The 22,283-nt window shown below is 46.4% G+C and overlaps 3 protein-coding genes across 3 annotated transcripts in view; 1 reads left to right on the top strand and 2 right to left on the bottom strand.

The window, feature by feature from the left end:
• LOC138950592 (alpha-1,3-mannosyl-glycoprotein 2-beta-N-acetylglucosaminyltransferase-like) overlaps positions 1-21,760 on the bottom strand; it is a 47,333-nt gene extending 25,573 nt beyond the window's left edge. Inside the window, exons 1-5 of the mRNA XM_070322297.1 lie at positions 21,445-21,760; positions 6,253-6,404; positions 2,626-2,746; positions 1,122-1,281; positions 139-262 (exon numbers count right to left, since the gene is read on the bottom strand). Of these exons, the coding sequence (XP_070178398.1) occupies positions 139-262; positions 1,122-1,281; positions 2,626-2,746; positions 6,253-6,357 (510 nt within the window). The 5' untranslated portion in view covers positions 6,358-6,404; positions 21,445-21,760. The remainder of the gene's footprint in view (positions 1-138; positions 263-1,121; positions 1,282-2,625; positions 2,747-6,252; positions 6,405-21,444) is intronic.
• LOC138950612 (coagulation factor V-like) overlaps positions 1-22,283 on the top strand; it is a 391,727-nt gene that overhangs the window by 127,061 nt on the left and 242,383 nt on the right. The gene's annotated exons all lie outside the window — the stretch shown is intronic.
• On the bottom strand, positions 13,920-16,178 carry LOC138949927 (uncharacterized). Its single transcript, XM_070321711.1, has one exon. The coding sequence runs from the start codon at positions 16,176-16,178 to the stop codon at positions 13,920-13,922; it is 2,259 nt and encodes a 752-aa protein (XP_070177812.1).

Here is a 22,283-nt window from a genome sequence, read left to right as displayed (position 1 = left end):
GACAGAGAGACAGAGACAGAGACAGAGAGAGACAGACAGAGATAGACAGAAAGAGAGAAAGGAGAGAGAGAGACAGAGACAGAGAGAGACAGAGACAGAGAGAAACAGACAGCCAGATGGACCCAGGCAAGCACCTACCTTGATATGCTTGAAGTAAGAGGTGTGTTTGGCGGTGATGTAGGACTGGATGACGGTAGACGTGGCCTCATGGCCACAATCCTGACTCACGATGATGGGGAACTGTTTTGCTGACGGTCGGTACCTGGTTATCAAAACATTCATTGTCAAAAACACCTGAACTACCCTGTCACTCGCAAGATGTTATGGTGGAACCCCCCATTCTAAGACCTTCAAAAATTAGAGAAAATCAGATCTTAAAAAGGAGGATTAATCATCATAAAAATTCATTACACTCTATGTCACGTGCCGTCATTCCATTCTTTCCATAAGCTTACCATCCCGAAGAAGGCAATAACGTGCCGAAATATTTAGTATAGATATAAACGTACCTAACCTGGTTACTGGTGTGTTTTCTTTTTACTTAAAAAGAAGGGGGTAAATGTACAGATGTTATAAACAGAAAATCTTGACGGGCGCTGTGGCGGGGTGGTAAGACGTCGGCCTCGTAATCGGAAGGTCGAGGGTTCGAATCCCGGCCGCGGCCGCCTGGTGGGTTAAGAGTGGAGATTTTTCCGATCTCCCAGGTCAACTTGTGTGCAGACCTGCTAGTGACTTATCCCCCTTCGTGTGTACACGCAAGCACAAGACCAAGTGCGCACGGAAAAGATCCTGTAATCCATGTCAGAGTTCGGTGGGTTATGGAAACACGAAAATACCCAGCATGCTTCCTCCAAAAGCAGCGTGTGGCTGCCTAAATGGCGGGGTAAAAACGGTCATACACGTAAAATTCCACTCGTGTAAAAACATGAGTGTACATGGGAGTTTCAGCCCACGAACGCAGAAGAAGAAGAACAGAAAATCTTTAAAACATGCAGGTCTTAAAAAGTGAGACCGACTGAATCTGTGCGTGTGTGTGTTACTTTGTGTGTGCGTGCATGCATGTGTGGGCGCCTGTGTATATGCGTGCATGCTTGCTGATGACACAGGGGTTAGCCACTCACTTCAGCAGAATGTCCAGACTGCGACTGACGGTGGTGCGGTCGCATGCGATCATGAGGATTGGCAGCACGATGTCTTCGAGGGGTGGCAATGCCGGGACTTTACCCGCCGCGGCCGCTCTCGCTGCTGCTCCTTTCTCCGCCTCCTTCCGCCCTATGTCATCTGAAACAAAGCATCACTGTGTATTTACATTAGGATAAGGATAAGGATAAGATTTCATATAGCCCTGTGAGGTTTACCTCATGGAAATTCGGGCTACTTTCTCCCTAGGGAAAGCGAGCTGCCATACAGTATACAGAGCTACCCATTTTTGGCTCACGTAAGTGTAGCTTATGCGATGCTAACTTTTGTCTGTCTGTGCGTGCGTGCGTGCGTGCGTATGTATGTATGTCTGTGGTAGAAACTTTAACATTTGACTGAACGCCAAAATACTAATTTTACCTGGTTATTATTCAAGCAACAGCTTCAAAGTATTGAAGCAATGATCAACATTTCGTCGCCACGTATGTAGTTAAAGTGTGTATCCAAAGAAAACGGGTGGTGGTGGGTTTTGGGGGGGTAAAAACAGCTGACTGGTTTGTGTCGTGTGTGGTATGTAGACCAGGTCAGGGGTCAAGGTTAGGTCAGATCGCGTGAAGGATTGTGGTATAGATACAGTTATCACCGAGCTGCAGTTCGCCGATTCGGAGAAGACGATTTCACATTGTTCGGTTTTGTAGCTCCAGAAAAATAGATAAAGAAGATACCAAAGGAGATTTCCTACAGATTAATCTGCACAGCGTGTTTCCAGTGTCTGCGCGAGGAAGCGCTGTCGAAAGCGCAGTGTCGATCTGGCCATCTGGCAGTCGTGTCCCCGTAAGTAGGCTACAGACAGACAGATCTAGATCTAGTGTCTCGCACTCTTGCACCGTGTCACCTATGCCTACTGTGTGTGTGTGTATGTGTGACGGAGTGATTGAGTTTGTGTTACTGTTTGTCGTGAGCCTTGGAGGCTTCGCCTCTTCTTTTGTGTTTTTTTTCCCTCCATGCATGTATAATTGTTGTGTAATTGCCATGGTATCTTTACTGATCTTTCAAAGCATGATGTTATGCCAACTTTGTAATTTCTCGGAGCCCCTCACAAAAACCTTACTGTCAGGTCAGTTAGATTAACTCTGAAAATTTGCGTTGGTACAGATGCGGCAGGGGGCCGCAAAGCTGAAGCATTTTGGCCTTGTAAATATGAATGTAAGACAGTCGGCCCTGTACGACTGTGGAGAGGCGGACTAGGCACCGGACCGTCCTGCAGACCTGCCAACTCCCCTGCAGTGAGAGGAAATGTATCTGGCCCACAAGGAAATCGCTGGACACCAAGCTAGGGGGGAGCACCGACAAGACCTCGGACTGACAGCCCAATTTGTCAACATCAAGGGCCAACGAAATTTGACACAAGCATCAGCGAACGCTTAAGAAGAAGTGAACACTGCGTCAATGGAATTGTTCATGATGTCCAGGTAAGGAGCTCACCTGCTAAAGGCTGTAGTTGCCGCAGCTTGTCCAGCAGGAGTTGGTTGTCTTTCATCTGCACAGCGATCTGCGACTGGAGTCCATTGATTCGATCCTCCATCCCCCGCTCTTCTTCCAGCTCCTGTCGCAGTGAAATGGACGTTTTAAACAGTGTTCGCATTAAGGCCAAAAAAAATAAAAATAGTCTGTTTGCGGTAACATAGGCAAATAAAATAGGGTCGGTAGGTCGGGATTCTTTTTTTCCTCCCAAAAAAACATATTTATAAGTTATTTTGCCAAAAAACAAACTTTTTCCCCCCCCCAAATGCCCCCAAAAAGTCTAGGGTCGCGCGAAAAAATAGGGTCGGTCGGGATACCGTAAACAGACTATTTTTGTTTGTTGGCCTAACCATAAAATTTTTGCCCACGGCTGTTCACAGGGTTTTATTTTTGCTACTCTAGCTGCAGGCTATTTTTAGCCCCCATCCTTTCCCCACAGCAGATAACACAGCAGCAAGTAGCTCTCTCAGTGCTATGCACAGAGAAGGCCTATCTCCCAGTATAGCGTGGAAGCAGTTGAGTTAAACAGGTGTGACAAGGGAGGCTACCGCTCCTTTCACAGCAGACTCTGCACCCGAGTTGTTGGCCTTTAAAAGTCAACACCCGTGGATTGTGAGATTCTGTTTGTGATGGGGTCTGGTGGTTTCCGATTGTCTGTATGTTCATGGAAACCTTCGGGTTTGCATAACAGTTTTATAGGGCTAAGAAATTAGCCCTAACATTTTCAAACCTGTTTGATTGCACTTCGCTTCCCGAGGTGATCGGAGTGTTTCGGCACACGGTTACACAGGCAAGCAAGCTTAACTGTTTGCTGGCTGCAGCTGCTGGTAGCCAAAAAATTCCCTCTGCCGGGCTACTTTTAACTCACACCAAAACACAAGCTAGGAACAGCCGTGTGCCGTGTGAACAGTCATGTTGATCATCACAGATGTGTAGCCAGCTTTTTACGCAGAATGAGAGCATCTTTCCACTTTAACACATTCCAAAAGTCAACATCAACGACCTTTAACAAAATTATTTAACAAGTCGCTTAAGGCGAAAATACAATATTTAGTCAAGTAGCTGTCGAACTCACAGAATGAAACTGAACGCAATGCAACGCAGCAAGACCGTAGCATCGTCAGTCCACCGCGCACGGCAAAGGCAGTGAAATTGACAAGAAGAGCGGGGTAGTACTTGCGCTGAGAAGGATAGCACGCTTTTCTGTACCTCTCTTCGTTTTAACTTTCTGAGCGTGTTTTTAATCCAAACATATCATATGTATATGTTTTTGGAATCAGGAACCGACAAGGAATAAGATGAAAGTGTTTTTAAATTGATTTCGAAAAAAAAATTTTGATAATAATTTTTATATATTTAATTTTCAGAGCTTGTTTTTAATCCGAATATAACATATTTATATGTTTTTGGAATCAGCAAATGATGGAGAATAAGATAAACGTAAATTTGGATCGTTTTATAAATTTTTATTTTTTTTTACAATTTTCAGATTTTTAATGACCAAAGTCATTAATTAATTTGTAAGCCACCAAGCTGAAATGCAATACCGAAGTCCGGGCTTCGTCGAAGATTACTTGACCAAAATTTCAACCAATTTGGTTGAAAAATGAGGGCGTGACAGTGCCGCCCCAACTTTCACGAAAAGCCGGATATGACGTCATCAAAGACATTTATCAAAAAAATGAAAAAAACGTTCGGGGATTTCATACCCAGGAACTCTCATGTCAAATTTCATAAAGATCGGTCCAGTAGTTTAGTCTGAATCGCTCTACACACACACACACACACACAGACAGACAGACACACACACACACACACGCACATACACCACGACCCTCGTTTCGATTCCCCCTCGATGTTAAAATATTTAGTCAAAACTTGACTAAATATAAAAAGGACAAAACTCAATTTTGCTGACTGTGCAGGGAAAGATAGTCTTCTATGACGTCAATGGGACACAGCTCACACAAGTTACAGCCAAAAATAAGCTACATACACCTGGGTAGAAAAAAAGACAGACTCTAATATAATCCTTAAAATAAACACGTCACATGAAGCAAAACTCCTACTACATGTATACTGTTCAAAAAAAGAAACGCATAGTTGCTACTTGCCAAATTTGTTTTATTTTTCGAAAAAATTAACAGAAAATCCAATATTTAGATTATTTGTTTGAAATTTGGTATGGACACAGTTGAATGCACACACAGTTCATTTGCATCTTCAAATCAATCAGTCAATCAATACGATTGGGTGCCGAGGCTGTCAAGTCAGTAGGGGGTGTGACTGCCTTGAGCAGCAACAACTGCCCGGCACCTTCTGGGCATGGACTGGATCAGATGCCGGATATCTTGCTGTGGGATGGTGTCCCACTCCTCCTGAAGTGCCTGCAATAGATCGGGTTCATGTCTGGCGACATGGATGGCCAGGGAAGCACCTGGACATGGTGGTCGGTGAGGAACTGGGTGGTGAGTCGTGCTGTGTGCGGGCGAGCGTTGTCCTGCTGGAATATGGCATCCTGGTCAGCCAGAAGAGGAAGGGCGTATGGGCGCAGAATTTCCTCCACGTATCGCTGGGCAGTTATGCGCCCTTGGACGTGCACCAGGGTGCTCCTTCCAGCGGTATTGATCGCCCCCCACACCATGACGCCTCCACCACCATGAACGGGTGCCTCATCCACACAGTTGGGCGCGTAACGTTCGTTTACTCTCCGGTAGACCCTCCTCCGACCATCATGTCGCTGGAGCAGGAAGTAAGACTTGTCGCTGAACCACACGTGTCTCCAGTGATTCCGGACGGTCCAGCGAAGGTGCTGGTTGCCCCACTGCACTCGGTTCTGGCGATGGCGGCGGGTGAGGACAGCTCCTCTGTGAGGTCTGCGAGCTCTCAAACCAGCTTCATGCAGGCGGTTCCGCACGGTCTGGTCCGATAATCGGTGTGGCCCAGGGAGAGCCTGGACAGAAGATGAGGCCGACAGGAAACGATTCCGGAGGTGGCGGAGCCGTATGAAGCGGTCGTGAGCAGCAGTTGTCGCCCTTGGTCTTCCCGCTCGTGGCAAGTCAGCAACGGAGCCAGTGGCTTGAAACCTGACCCACAGTCTACTGATGGTGCTCTGGGACACGTGGAAGTGCCTGGCGATTGCACTTTGACTTTGGCCTGCTTGTAAACGACCCAATGCAATTTGGCGGTCTTCTCTGCTCAATCGGGCCATCTTTCGTCGCTGAATTGTCGTCTGATTTCTTTGTGGCGAACAATCCGCTTTTATGGGTTTTGGAAGACATGGTGAGAGCTCAATATTCCCCGACTTTCACGAGATTACACTGAAGCATGACGAGTGGTCAAGCCAAATGAGCAATTTTGACATTGTAGCCACTGATAACGCATGCGTCACGTGCAGAGCTCACTTGTGGCAATGGACGAAAGGTCGACGACCAGATAAACATTTTCTGCAGTTTGGTGGATATCCTTGTAGCCATATAACTAAATTAACCAAATATTACAAGCTATGCGTTTCTTTTTTTGAACAGTATATTAGTCAATCTGTCAAACTCACAGAATATGAAATTTAAAATGGGGATTCCACTGTACCTTGTCTGCATTTCTGTTGACTAGGGAGTAGTAGGTGAGGATGTTCCATGACAGGAAGACGCACACGCCGACCAGCACCAGGTGTGTCCGCCTCAATCGAGGCATTATGCCAACCACTGACCGCAATGCACAGCGCTCCCCCGCACCCACATCTGAAAAATAAATATTTGGGAAAGTAAGTTTCATTTAATGGTTTACATGACCTCAAACTGACAGCCCACTTTGTCAACATCACGGGCCAACAAATTTTGACACAACCATCTTTGAACGCTGAAGAAGAGACACGTCAACCATCATTGAACTCTGAAGAAGAGACACAACCATCATTGAACTCTGAAGAAGAGACACAACCATCATTGAACTCTGAAGAAGAGACACAACCATCATTGAACGCTGAAGAAGAGACACGTCAACCATCATTGAACTCTGAAGAAGAGACATAACCATCATTGAACGCTGAAGAAGAAATGATTAACATGTTTTATTTTCAATAATTTAGTGTCCCATATCTGGGAAATTCGGGTCGCTTCCTCCCAGTGGAAAGCTAGCAGCAACAGAGTCGCGCTACCCAGGTGTGCGCATGTTTAGGTGTAATCAGCCACCTGCACTAATGGCAGAATGACCGAGGTCTTTCATGTGCCACAGTGGTGACACGGGGGTAGAACATGAAGACTGTGGAGACTGTCTCTGAGTCTGCACATAAAGTTGACCTGTGTCTGTCCAAGCTCGTATTCGAACCGAGCGTAACTCTCGGATCAAAAGTCCATTGCTCTACGAACTGAGCTACCATGGCCCCCATGATCACACAAGATGTCATAGATTTGAATACAGGTGTGGAACTGGACACGTCATGTCAACCTTATGAAGTTATGTGTAGACTCAAAGACAGTATGCATGTTCCGCCTTCCTGTCGCCTCTGTCGCACTTTAAAATCTCTGCCATTCTGCCAGTTCATCATACCATGAACTTACAGAATGCAAGTGAAAGATACATATACCTGAAAGACCAGTTTCCAGTTTCTTTTTAGCACAATACTTAATATTGATTATCCTGGCACTTGACCTGTTAAAGCTTAGAGTCCTGGTGCATGAGTCCGCGGAGTAAAGATCTGCATTGAATATATTTATTTATCAGTTAAGCAGTGACCTTTTGGTTTAGTTTTTTTGTGGTCTTAATCTACCAAGCACCTTTTGTGTTTTGGTAAGATAATAATAATATGCAGTCCACGCAGAATCTTTACTGCCTGGGACTTGGTAGATCCTTTGGGGAAAAAAACCCCAAATCAAAAACAAAATAAAGATTATTAAAAAGAAGAAAAAAACAGATCAAGGGAGATAAGGATGAGAGTGTGTGCAGCTGTCCGCATGTGTGGTACCCGATACGTAGAAGTCAAACGGAAACGTTATTTACAGTACATCCGCCCTCAGGGCAAAACAAACTGTCCTATCGATCGTGTTCCAACAGCACATGAATAAAACAAAGAATCCTTACCACTGGACAGAGAGTTACTTATTCAAAGGGTGTAGTTTTATGAATACAGTGAAACCCATTTTTTTAGACCTCCAAAAATCTGAGAAAACAAGGTCTTAAAAAGGAGGGAGTCTTAAAATGGGGGTAATTTTACAGAGGCTATGAACAGAAAATCTGAGAAAACAATTAAGGTCTTAAAAAGGAGGGAGTCTTAAAATGGGGGTCATTTTACAGAGGCTATGAACAGAAAGTCTGAGAAAACAAGGTCTTAAAAAGGAGGGGGTCTTAAAATGGGGGTCATTTTACAGAGGCTATGGACAGAAAGTCTGAGAAAACAAGGTCTTAAAAAGGAGGGAGTCTTAAATTGGGGGGTCTTAAAAGGGGGTTCCTCTGTACAGTGAAACCCCACTTTGAAGACATGCAAAAGTCTGAGATAATCAGGTCTGCAAAAATAAGAACAAGTCAGATTGGGTTTCCGCGAACACGCAACTTTTTTGAGGCCCTGTTGAGACCTAAAGAATCAATTAAGTTCACAAGACGGTTTTCATATCTTATCTTTTTTAAGTTCTGTTGTAACCTTACAGCTTCAATATTGCAAATTAACTACCAGCGACAGCAGATCTCACCCTTGACGCCACTTGTATTACTTGTCAAATAAAAGTTAGATTTGATTGTTTTAGCTTTCAACTTTAGACAAAATTGAAAAAAGAAAAAGGCAAGTAAAGGATCACCGTTTCAAAAGAAAAAGTTGAAGATCAAAATAGGGATTTTGTGGGACTAAACATAGTGGAACAAAAGCCCACCATTAATCTATGGGAAGTTAAATCGGGTGGGGCTGATAGCTTTATATACAAGCACTCAGAAAATTCTAAAGCTCAGCTTTTACAACTTCACGGGTAAAAAGTGAAAAAGAATCACTTACGTCTCAGTCTCTAAAAAATTAATAAAATATGGGTAATCCCACTCTCACAGCTCCGTAATTATAAAGTTTCATTCACAGTATGTACAATCCACACAGACGTATAGAGTTTGCAATGATACTGACTGATACGCACAAGTGTTTTCTCAACAGATTTTCTTCATCCTCTGAAACATGTACACCTACTACAAAACTCATATCTGGCCTATCTGGCCTGTGCAACATCTGGGACAGTGTTTATTTCAAGGGTGCTAACTAATGTCTCTATTTCTTCATCCTCTGAAACATGTACACCTACTGTACCTACAAAACTCATATCTGGCCTATCTGGCCTGTGCAACATCTGGGACAGTGTTTATTTCAAGGGTGCTAACTAATGTCTCTATTTCTTCATCCTCTGAAACATGTACACCTACTGTACCTACAAAACTCATATCTGGCCTATCTGGCCTGTGCAACATCTGGGACAGTGTTTATTTCAAGGGAGCTAACTAATGTCTCTATTTGTTTCTTCCCTGACTTATACACAGCTGTTGCGTGTCCCTGTGTCCTGTGTAAAAGATTCAGTCAACCATATTACAGATTTGTTCCCCGTGTCCTCCGAAAGCGGCGCATGGCTGCCTAAATGGCAGGGTAAAAACGGTCATACACGTAAAAATTCACTCGTGCAAAAACAGAAAAAGAAGAAGAAGAAGTTGCCCATATATATGTCCGCGAGAATTGAGGAAGTATAGTGCATTACATGGAGACTGCTCACCGCTAGGAAGGCTAGGATTTAATGGCGGAACATCCACGTGGAGGTGCTCGTCAAGCGCGAAAACATGGCGGCTACACAACTACATGTACAACTCCCATAACTGCAGACGACTCGTTCAGTATCAACCAATCGTGTTTGATACTTTGTTTCACAAAATCGTTTTGTATACACCCTCAATGTCTTGCAAAGCAAACAGCTAGCCACAAGCAATTCTTTCCTCTGCAAAACAGACGTCAGGTCAGGATTTTCGCATGCGCCAATGGCACCCTTCTCATACGACATACATGCGGGAACTCAACAGCCTGGCTGCATCATGTGCAGATTAGGACATTTTTGCTGCATCAATTTGGCAATGGCGTCTGAAATTCTGAGACAGTTACAAAATGGATTAAGAAAAATCCCACCAACTACATCAGAAAGCAGGCAGGCTGTACATTTGTGTACAAGTCCAAATAGAAGGATGCCTTTAACGTATGCAAATTAAGCTTGGACAGATCTGTGGTGGTTTACGTTATCTTAACCATCGTAAGGGAAGATACAGTCAAACCTGTCTAGAAAGACCACACTAGGGAGCGAACAAAAGTGGTCGTTAAAGAGAGGTGGTTGCTAAATATGGAATTGGATAGGTGAATTTTATTAGGCAAAAAAAATAAAAATAGGTGTGGTTAAGGTAACATAGCCAAAAAAAATAGGGTAGGAAGGTAGGCAATCACTTTTTTTTTTTAAACTTTTTTTTCTAATGTGTACAAATTAAACCTACTTGACAGGGAAATAAGTGTGCGACTCGAGCGCTTTCGCTTTCATTGCGTTTTCTGCACTCATTTTTTTTGTTTTTTTGTTGTTGTTGTTGTTGTTGTTGACAAATGTAATAAAAAGTTATAGGGTCGGCCCCTAAAATTAGGGTAGGTCGGGTTACCGTAACCACACCTATTTTTTTTTTTAGGCCTTACATAAAATTGTTGGGGATCCTTTGGGTGGTTGATGTGGGCATGTGGTCTTGAGCCGAGGTGGGCGACAGAGGGTAGGTTCCACTGTATCTTGAAGCTACAAATCTGACAGGTTTATCAGTTCAGCAGTCGCAGTTAACACCCACCATCAAAGTGATAAATCTGGGTCTAAAATCGAAAATTTCAAAACTAAATTTTCATTTAATTAATATACTTACTCAACTCACATAAATGGCATTAACTTCAGTTCATTGCTAAGATATTGAAGTAGTACTCGACCCTGGTAAGGGGGGAAGTAACTCCCTAAGAAAAACAATCCGTAGTCAAGGACGGGAGTCACCTCCCCTACCGGTAACCCGCACATGCGCGGTCCTGCTACCGGCCGTCATTCCCCCACGGAAACACACACCTGTAACACATATAATGTTAGCGGGGATGGATGGGAGGGTATAAACGATGTGAGTTGAGTAAGTATATTAATTAAATGAAAATTTAGTTTTGAAATTTTCGATTCAATCACATATTCTTACCTCAACTCACATAAATGGCAGATTGCACATAAAGGCGGTGGGATACTCACATTAAACTCTTGGAAGTATCTGGCCTGCGGCAACCATGGCTGGGAGGCAGTTGGTACCGTCCGGGTGAGTGCTGGCAATGTCCCGGAGGTAGTAGCTGAGGAAGACATCTTGAGACGTCCAGTATGCAGCTTTGAGGACGTCTGACATCCTACCAGACTTGAGGACAGCTAAGGAAGTTGCCCACGCTCGAGCCTCGTGAGTCCGAGGTGATCGAAGAGGAAGGACTGACTGCCCCCCCCCTTGTGTCTGCCACCACTGATAGGCATGCCTTATAAGTGTGGAAGACCATCTGGTAAGCGTGGTTTTTGCAATGTCTTTATTTCGGGCTGTATTAATCGAAATAAACAACAACTTCTGAGCTGATGCTCGAATCGGAGCGGTACGCAACAAGTAAGCCTTAAGCGCACGTACCGGACAGTTAGAAAGATCCGGATCGCCGGGGGCTAAAATGTCCCGAAGAGGCCGAATGGAAATGATCGGTGAAAGTTGGTCAGGTTTTTGATTTTTGGCGAGAAAATCGGGACGGAAACGCAGTGAAACCGAGCCGTCTCTTTCAAAAGTGATATCACGGTCTAAACCTGAGAGGCCGTGGATCTCGCTGCCCCTTCGCGCGGAAGCGAGCAGTATGAGCATGAGAGTTTTGCGCGTAAGGTCAGAAAGACTAGCGTCTTGTAAAGGTTCGAAAGCACTAGAACGGAGAAATTCGAGTACTAGCAGAACGTCCCAAGCCGGGACAGAAGTTCTCTCCGTTGCAGAACTGAGGGCCGCGCCCTTTAGCACACTCGCGATGACTCCCCCGAGGGAGATGGAGCGACCAAGTTGCTTAAGAGTAACTGAGATGGCTGAGCGGCGAACGCGCAAAGTGGACGCGGCGCGTCCCTGAGCGGAGAGCCATGCCAAGTGGTTTGCGACCTGCATTGATCGCGGGGCAACCGGGACAACATTGTTGGCCGCACACCATCGAGTCCAAGCCAGCCAGTGCGACGAATAAACAGAGGAGGTGGAACGCCTGTGAGCCTTCTGGACTAAGTCCAGAGTAAGGTCTGAGGCGCCTGAGCGCTTCAGTGATCGCCGAACAGTCGCCAGGCGTGAAGATCCAGGAACTCGGGGCGATCGTGAAGAATGCCCGTCCTGGGCTGTAGAAGCTCCCCTCGCCGAAGGCTGAGCGGAATTGGCGGGCCGCTGGCGAGCCGCAGGAGGTCCGGGAACCAATGCTGACTGGGCCAGCGCGGTGCCACGAGAAGAAGACGAGGCCGCTCTAAGTCGGCTTTTCGCAGGACCCTTCCGATGAGTGGAGTGGGAGGGAAGGCGTAAGCCACTAGCCCTGTCCAGCTTATCGTCATCGCGTCGATCTTCCACGCTTCCGGGTCCGGAAACGGGGAAACAAAGATCGGAAGGCGACGCGAAAACCTCGTGGCGAAGAGGTCGACCATCGGTCTCTCTACCTGCGCCCAAAGGCGGAGGAGCGCCTGATGTGTGATGGTCCACTCTGTGTGGAGGATCTGAGAGGACCGGCTGAGGGCGTCGGCCAGGACGTTCAGGCAGCCGGGCAGGTAGCGAGCCGAGACCAGAATCTGATGGCGAGCGCACCAAGAAAGGATCTCGCATGCTCGGCTGGACAACAGTTGAGATCGGGAACCGCCCTGTTTGTTGAGGTAGGCAGCGACTGTCGTGTTGTCGGTATGAATCAACACATGGGTGCCCTGGAGGGCGGAGAGGAAATGCTGAAGCCCCAGAAAGACCGCCTCGAGCTCGAGGCGATTGATGTGCCAAAGCCGCTGCTCTTGTGACCACCGACCGGACGTCGTGTGTGTGTCTACGTGAGCCCCCCAACCCTTCTGAGACGCGTCCGAAAAGAGATGCGTGGAGGGAGGAGGAAGCGCTATGGGCACTCCCTGCAGAAGCCAAGGGGTGTTCATCCACTGAAGCGTGGTCTGCTGAAACCAGACCCCGAGAGGAACCAAAACGTCCCAGCCTTGTGAAGTCGGATTCCAGACTGAACTGAGAGCCGCCTGAAACGGGCGCTTGTGGGATCTGCCTAGCGGAATAAGGGACGACATGGACTCCATCTGGCCCTGTACAGACGCAAGCGTCCGGGCTGGAGCTGACTGAAGCCCTAAAAGGGAAGACAGGAGAGCTTGCAGTTTGTCCACCCGGCGTTGAGTGGGACGGACTGTCCACTCCCGTGAATCGAAAACCATGCCAAGGTAAGTAAAGGTCTGCGACGGAGTCAACTCGGACTTGGTGTGGTTGACTTGGAAGCCGAGATCCTGAGCCTGGGCAAGGACAAACTGGGTATGCTGAAGGCAGAGCGCTTCCCGCTGATGAAGGATCAGCCAGTCGTCCAAGTATGCCCTGAGCCGAACCCCGTGCTGCCGAACAAGGGCACAAAGCTGGCGCGGCACCATGGTGAACGCCCAGGGAGCAAGTGACAGCCCGAAGGGTAGGGCCCGAAACTGGAAGATTCGGTCCCCCCACAGAAAACGCAACCACTTCCGGTCCGCCTCGTGCATGAGGATGTGGAAGTAGGCGTCCGTCAGGTCGACGGACGTCACCCAGTCGCCCGGGCGAAGCGCCTCCCTGACGGTCGCCGGCGTTTCCATGGTGAACCGAATTTTGCGCAAAAAGCGGTTCAGTGGAGAGAGGTCCAAGACTGGCCGCCACCCCCCGGAAGCCTTGGGGACAACGAAGATTCTTCCGTAAAAACCCAAGGAGGAGTGGTCGAGAACCTCCTCTATAGCCTGCTTCTGCAGCAAGAGAAGGATTTCTGCCTGAATTGCCTCCCGAGCGTCGGGGCTGGCCGGAAACCGGAAGTTGGCCGGCGCTCTGGACAAAGGGGCCTTGCCTTCCTGCCAAGGAAGGCGGAACCCCGATCGAATCACCCCCATGATCCATAGGCTGCTTGTCCGAGACAGCCAAGCTGGAAGGGCCCGGGAGAGGCCGCCTGCTACCAAAAGGGTAGAGGCTGGGGGGGTGACTGGATCGGGGGGGTCTCATTGGGGGTTGGGCTTGCGCCCAGACCCCCGCTTCCCAAAGGAAGGTTTACGCTGGTAAGGGCGGGAACGTGAACCACCCCTACCTGCTTGAGACGACTTCTGCCCCGAGGACTTGCCCGCAGCTGGTGCAGAACTCCGTGGTTTGTTACCGTGCTGCTTAAGAGCGAGTTCCGTCAGTTGCACCACATGATGGTCACGAGCCTCCTCCGTTTGCTGCCGGAGGGCATCCAAAGAGCGTGATCCCAGCAACGCACCCTCTGAGAAGGGAGAGACTCTCAAAGAGTCTATGGTGGCCTTATCCGTCAGGCGTGAGCCGTTAAGAAAAGCCTCGCGCCTCCAAAACACAACCTGAGAGTAGAGCCGAGCAGCAAGAGTCATCTGACTGTCAGTGACCTTCGCGAGGGCCGCCAAGAGCATGGCAGCATCAGCCTCAATGGCATCGTCACGGAACCTAAAAGGTTCGATGGACGAAGCGATGGCTCTCGTGAGAGACCGGATGAGCGTTTCCGCTAAGGAGGTCAGTTCGAGGGAAGAACGCCCGCTCTCCTCCAGCCCGAGTAGACTCTGTTCCGTACACACGGCAGTCCTATCTCGGCTATAACCGTCCTGCCGTAAGCGAGCCAGTTCCGGAGTCACCGGAAGTGGAGCTGTGGGCAGCGAAAACGAGGAGAGAAGAGAATGTGGCCTGCTAGGCAGCCGCGATCTTCTTGAATTAGCTGGGAGGCCGCCGCCTGCCTGAGCCGAGGCTAACCAAGGCTGAGCAGACGGGGGGGCTTCTCCATGAGCAGCCAAGAGAGGGTAGGGTGTGTTAGCGTCCGCCAACACCTGAGCCATCACAAAAGGGACGGAAGGAGATTCAATGAACCGGAACTTCGCCTTCGTGTCCCCCGCGCCCGCAAAATCTGCCAAAGCAGAAGGAGGGGGTGCGACCACAGTAGAATCGGCGGAGACACCCTCAGGGAAGTACCGTGAGGTTATCTCCGCAGCCAACTCCAGAGTAGGGCCCAATTTATTGGGAATCCGTAAGGGGGTAACAGATTCAGAGCAATCCTCATCCCCTTCCTGTTCCTCTCCAAAACCTTCCTGATCTCCATCAGAAGGAGGGTCCGGCAAACCGGAAACCCACCCGTCCACGGAAGCGGAAGTGGCTAAAGTCGGTTGAACAGTAGACGGAAGCGCCGCAAACTGTCCACCAACAGCACCGCCGACAACCGGAACCGCCGCGGCGGAACCGGAAGTCGGGGCCGGAAGTCGATGCGTAACCAGGGACGGGATAGCAGGGACACTGCCACCGGAACCACTAGCCCGCTGTCCTCCACCGGAAGTGCCTGCCACAGCACAACCGGAAGTCGAGGACGACAATCCGCGGGCAGGCCCGACCGGAAGCCCCGAGGGGCAACCAGAGGAGCCTACCCCCTGCGAACTCCAACCAGGAACGGCGGCAGCCGAACCAAGAGCTACAGGTCGATGACCGCCGACAGAATCTTGTAGGCCAGAGCTGGGCAAACAAGACGCTGCTGCCTGCCCCCCAGAGGCCGGGACAGCCGAAACTGATCCCAGGGGGGCAGGCTGGCGCGCTACGCCGCTCCCTAGCGCACCCGCCACGTGATGGACGGTGTACTGCCGGGGAGGAGCCGTCTGCAAACCCGGTGACGCAAGAGCGTAACCCGGGCCCGCAGGCAAGTGTGAGCCCCCAAAAAGATGGGGACTCCCACAAACGCCGCCCAACGCCGAAGCGCTGGAACCGGGCGGCGCTAAGGCCGCGAACCCCCCTGAAAAGGCAGGGGAATCCGCAACCGAACCAGAAAAATCCGGCCCGAGATCAGCCGACGTGATCGTCGCGGACGGCCGCAGCCTAGAAAGAGAAGCCACCCCCCCCACGCCAGGCGGGAGGGGAGCGACAGGCCTTTCCGCCGAATGTAAGGCAACTAGGTCATGTTTCAGAGTAGCGAACATAGCCAGAATTTCTTCCCGCGACACGGACTCGCTAGACCGTGGCGTCTGCGAGCGCGAGAGAGGAGAAGAAGAACGTTCCCGCGTAGGGAAAACCGGTGACGGTGACGTAGAGTCGAGCGACACCCGTTCTGTCTTCTTAGTCGCCGGGTCAGTAACCAGAATTAAAGAAGTAGGCTGTGAAGAAGACACAGAGGCACGCGTCTTTGATTTAGACTTAGACTTGTCTTTATCCTTCTCTTTTCCCGGTGAAGAGAGTAGGGAAACAAGTTTGCCCTTGCTTTTTGAGTTTTTGTCCGCCATTTGCAATATCGAACACGCGCACGTGGAGATGAATTACAACAGCGAAAATACTCAAACGAACGAAAAAACTCGAACGAACGCAGCGAAGAGATAGTGAAACGATCTTACCTAAAGATAGCAACGCAAAGACCAGGGTCAAATGGCCTTCCACAAAGGCCAAGGCAAAAAATATGCCGGAGTACAACAACACGTCTGTGCAGTAGTGTTGAAGTGGGTGGAATGACGGCCGGTAGCAGGACCGCGCATGTGCGGGTTACCGGTAGGGGAGGTGACTCCCGTCCTTGACTACGGATTGTTTTTCTTAGGGAGTTACTTCCCCCCTTACCAGGGTCGAGTACTACTTCAATATCTTAGCAATGAACTGAAGTTAATGCCATTTATGTGAGTTGAGGTAAGAATATGTGATTGAATCATGCTGGCAACACCTGGTGAATATAAACGGTAGAGTAGGCTTTTTATAAATCTCCTGAGTCAAGACCTGCTGAGTGCCTGATCCCACTTTATGTGATTGCATTCATGCAAAAGATCCTGTGATCTGTCAGAGTTTGATTGGTCATAACAAAAATATGAAAATACCTTGCATACGACGTGCTGTCATAAAAAACAAAGTACAGTGAGTATTGCTGTCTTAAATGACGACATAGAGCACTGACACGCACATAAAAACTGACTCCCACGCAATTCAAGTGAACATGGGAGCTGCAGTCCTTGAATGAAGAAGAAGAAAACACAAGAGGAGGGGAAGAAAAAGCACCAGAAATCTCAGAATGAAGCAGATGCACAATCACTCACCCACCCATTCTCTTTCTCTCAATCACTCACCCACCCATTCTCTTTCTCTCAATCACTCACCCACCCATTCTCTTTCTCTCAATCACTCACCCACCCATTCTCTTTCTCTCAATCACTCACCCACCCATTCTCTTTCTCTCAATCACTCACCCACCCATTCTCTTTCTCTCAATCACTCACCCACCCATTCTCTTTCTCTCTCAACTCTCTCTCTCCATCTCTGTGCAAACTTCATCTCTTAACTTGGAAGTTTCTATAGTTACTGCTGCTGATGGGCGGGGATGTAGCTCAGTCGGTAGCACGCTGGATTTGTATCCAGTTGGCCGCTGTCAGCGTGAGTTCGTCGAGAGATTTATTTCTCAGAGTCAACTTTGTGTGCAGACTCTCCTCGGTGTCCGAACACCCCCGTGTGTACACGCAAGCACAAGACCAAGTGCGCATGAAAAAGATCCTGTAATCCATGTCAGAGTTCGGTGGGTTATAGAAACACGAAAATACCCAGCATGCTTCCTCCGAAAGCGGCGTATGGCTGCCTAAATGGCAGAGTAAAAACGGTCATACACGTAAAAGCCGTGGGAGTTTCACCCCATGAACGAACAAACAAACAAACTGCTGCTGATGGGGTCTATGTCGACCAAAAGAGTGGGATTCCCTGTAGGTGGAGTTCCTGTAGGTGGATTCCCTGTGTACAGGGAATCCCACAGGGTGGAGTTTTTCAATAAAATTTGCAAACCATACTCGAATTTCTAAGAAATATAAAAAAAGATTGAAAAACATCAAATTCTACCGATGTCGCTAAACATCACGTGACTTTCAGCGATACCAGCAAAACACTACAGGAACTACACCCTGTGGTATTCCCTGTATACAGGGAATCCACCTACAGGAACTCCACCTACAGGGAATCCCACTCTTTTGGTCGACATAGACCCCATCAGCGTTACTGCTGGACAGTGAAACCCCCCTTTAAAGACCAACCAATTTACAATTTTCGTTCTCGTTTTGTATTTGTTTTCGTTTTCGGTATTGACACAGATTGTGTTCGATAATTCAAACTAAGTTTTCCTTGTTGTTTTTTTCCTTCCCCCCCCCCCCCCCCCTTTTTATATTTAGTCAAGTTTTGACTAAATATTTTAACGTAGAGGGGGGAATCGAGACGAGGGTCGTGGTGTATGTGTGTGTGTGTGTGTGTCTGTGTGTGTGTGTAGAGCGATTCAGACTAAACTACTGGACCGATCTTTATGAAATTTGACATGAGAGTTCCTGGGTATGAAATCCCCATATGTTTTTTTCATTTTTTTGATAAATGTCTTTGATGACGTCATATCCGGCTTTTCGTGAAAGTTGAGGCGGCACTATCACGCCCTCATTTTTCAACCAAATTGGTTGAAATTTTGGTCAAGTAATCTTCGACGAAGCCCGGGGTTCGGTATTGCATTTCAGCTTGGTGGCTTAAAAATTAATTAATGACTTTGGTCATTAAAAATCTGAAAATTGTAAAAAAAAATAAAAATTTATAAAACGATCCAAATTTACGTTTATCTTATTCTCCATCATTTGCTGATTCCAAAAACATATAAATATGTTATATTCGGATTAAAAACAAGCTCTGAAAATTAAATATATAAAAATTATTATCAAAATTAAATTGTCCAAATCAATTTAAAAACACTTTCATCTTATTCCTTGTCGGTTCCTGATTCCAAAAACATATAGATATGATATGTTTGGATTAAAAACACGCTCAGAAAGTTAAAACAAAGAGAGGTACAGAAAAGCGTGCTATCCTTCTTAGCGCAACTACTACCCCGCTCTTCTTGTCAATTTCACTGCCTTTGCCATGAGCGGTGGACTGACGATGCTACGAGTATACGGTCTTGCTGAAAAATGGCAGCTACTTGACTAAATATTGTATTTTCGCCTTACGCGACTTGTTTTTTCTTCTCATCTCTTTTTTCAAAAACGTGTCGCATTGATCATAATCCGCCATGAAATTTCAGGCATGTTTATGTGAGCACTTAAGTTTTAAACTTGTTGTGCTCCTTCTTAATGATGTTGTTATATTATCATGTGTCTGTTTACGAATAATTAACCTCCCTTGCTTTTTGAGGTTTACTGTTCATGAATTCTTTAAAATGTACCTCTATCTTAAGACTCCCTCCTTTTCAAGGCCCCATTTTCCTAGATTTTTGGAGCTGTTCGGGGTCTGTACAAGTGTTATGGCTTCAGATTTACCGCAGTATTGATCGTTTACACACAAACTTTGAGTTTTACTCCAATAAGCATCTGTAGCAAATCCTTATTTATCTCTCCTTGCATTATAGATTTACCTCTCCATGCATTATTATTATTATTTTTATTATTATTATGAGAGCTTATATAGCGCGAACCACAATTAACTGTGCTCTCCGCGCTTTACATATTAATTTCTGCCGTTTGAAATGGAAATTTTTTACATACAGACAGACAAACAAACATTTTTAACACACAAACGCATTCACATCGACCAGCAAACCTCAAGCCTATTAGGCGAGCATTCACCTTTCACGGCCTATTATTCCAAGTCAAACGGGTATTTGGTGGACATTTTTATCTATGCCTATACAATTTTGCCAGGAAAGACCCTTTTGTCAATCGTGGGATCTTTAACGTGCACACCCCAATGTAGTGTACACGAAGGGACCTCGGTTTTTCGTCTCATCCGAAAGACTAGCACTTGAACCTACCACCTAGGTTAGGAAAGGGGGGGAGAAAATTGCTAACGCCCTGACCCAGGGTCGAACTCGCAACCTCTCGCTTCCGAGCGCAAGTGCGTTACCACTCGGCCACCCAGTCCACATTATACGCCAAAACGATTTACCTGACTTTCATTTTTTATTTGCTTATTTATATGTTATTAATTGTTAATCAGCATCAACGCATGGCACTGTTAAGCCCTCTCGGCACAGGAAAAGATACCTCTATCATATAATATGTTAGAACAGACATATTTTTCAATCCACTAGGATCACATTGATTGACACAAGAATTGTTCATATTTGACATATATTTGAAAATGTGTTTAATGCATTATTCTTTTTCTTTGCAGCTGAATAGATCAGTTTACCAACAAAAACAAAAACTCAAGTGTGAAGGCCATCATTCAACAGGTATTATCCAACTTACTGGTTTTAACTGCTCCAACTAAGCTTAAGTGCTCTTCACACGGCAGACTTTCAACCAACTTTAGTTGTTTTGAAGTTGCTCCCAAGTCAGTAAGGTCAATTTTTAAGTCAATGGAAAGTCTGTCATGTGAACATTCCCGACGATATACAGAATACAGAATAGAATACAGAATCTTTAATTGCCCAAGGTTGGGAATTTGTGATGACATTGCGGTTAAGAAACATTTCAATCCAGCCATTTACACCAACACACACATCAACAAACTGATCAAGAGCATTAATTTAAAAACTGATCTGGTTTATATACACCAATACAGGGCTGTTGTTTGGCATCAGACATTGGTCAAAGTCCAATTAACTGCCATGAATGTCCGATTCATATGGCCAGGTGTCGGTCAGATGTCCTATCATACTTCGTAGAGGGAGGACAGTCTGATGAAATTTCTTTTGCATCAGTTAAAGAGCTTATAATATATATATATATATTGCATTCTATTTAGACTAAGAGCAAAACACTATATGTCATTATGTGACCTTTTTTCATATGCGGCAAAATGTGTAAACAACACACAACTACCCCAGCAACACATTTGCAACAAGAACTGATCCAGTTCATCTGACAAACTTTGAGAAAACAGTTTTTAGCAGATGATAATGTGTACATAAGATCACAATGTTGGTCACATATATTATAAAATGTCCTATTGAAATTCTATGAAGCCGGTCAAATGTCCTTTTCATGTTGATAAGGTCAGGATATAATTGTCTGATTCACGATTAATGCTTTTCACATGAGCAGTGATTTACAACTGAATTGCTTGGGGGGAAAGTTGATTGCAATGTAAGTATGCCATGAGAACAGCACTTCAACTTCAACCACCCCAGCGTCATTTTAAGCAGGCTGATGAGAGCTAGCTTTGCCAGTTGTGACTTTACCACCATACAACAAAACTAAACCCGCAAGGCATTTTGTGTTGTCAGAGATAATTATCTTCGCACCAAGGTTTCACGGTTCATCGGATAATCGGTTTAGGTTTAAAAGTTCGCCTAAAAAGTCACCTATCAGGACAGCTTGTAAGCTGTGGGCGTGGCACTTAGCTGCCCACTAAAAAAAAAACCGGCAGTTAGTATATGCTTAAGCTGTACGAACTTGTACATATGTTACTCAGTCTGTGATTGTTGTGTCTCTTTTTATCTCGATTTGTACACGAAGCTGTAAACAGTAGATGTTCAACCCGAACTTTTTCGAGTTCGATCACATTGAAACACACACGCTCCATGTTGACGAATAAGCCAGCACACAACTTTACCTCACTTTTACCGATCCCGAGAAAGACAGAAGACTTCAATGGCAGCGTTTCCTCCTCTCACAAACGTGTCACACGCGTGCCAGGTCCTCACAGACACGCTTCAGATCCGCCTCCTGTTCGATCTTTCATCACAGTCGCCATCTTGAAATGTGGCAGACGAAGAAAGTACTTCCGGTTTAGATAAAAACTTCCGGTTAGCTCGTCTGCTACAAAACATGAGCCAAACACAATACACCTCACACACACCACCACCATGTCAGTGAAAAGAATGAGAAGAAAACACAATGATTTGGTTTGCTGACAAATGAATTGAATATAAGTTGGCTACCTATCACTAAGAAGAAGAAGAAGAAGTATCCTGAATATGTTATGCAGATCAAATAAAATGTGTTGACAAGTATTAATGGGACGTTCAAGGGCTTCACCTAATGCATTTGTCCCCACAAACTAAAATGATGATGCTAATAAGCGTTCTTTACTTCTCATTCAGTCTGAACCTCTGAATTAATGCTACTCGCGTGCAACTTGCATACTCAGTCAAAGCGTAACTTCTCCATTGCGATGATAACCTAAAGAGGTTCCTGCAATGTATCCTATCCTGATCCTCAACTTTAGGTGTTAAATTCATAGCTCATAATTCAGAGGCATTTAAGTCTCCAAATTTGTAGAACCTGCACTTGTAATCATAACAAGTCATTTTAGATCCATTTGAAGTTACGGAATGAACTCCGATGAACTGTACGCCATTTTCGGTGCATTTTTGTCGATTGAACAACCAAATTAATTCCATATGCTTAAGTTTGGAGCTCAATCCGTCAATTAATTTCACGACAAATGTT

This window comes from Littorina saxatilis, linkage group LG16 (genome assembly GCF_037325665.1).
Source record: "Littorina saxatilis isolate snail1 linkage group LG16, US_GU_Lsax_2.0, whole genome shotgun sequence".
NCBI classification, from domain to species: Eukaryota; Metazoa; Mollusca; class Gastropoda; order Littorinimorpha; family Littorinidae; genus Littorina; species Littorina saxatilis.
The sequence above is the reverse complement of the archived record's forward strand: the minus strand, read 5'-3'. Positions and strand labels throughout refer to the sequence as shown.

What these genes read in the sequence shown, in the direction of transcription:
- LOC138949927 (XM_070321711.1), bottom strand. Translation starts at nt 16,178, where the DNA reads ATGGCGGACAAAAACTCAAAAAGCAAGGGCAAACTTGTTTCCCTACTC.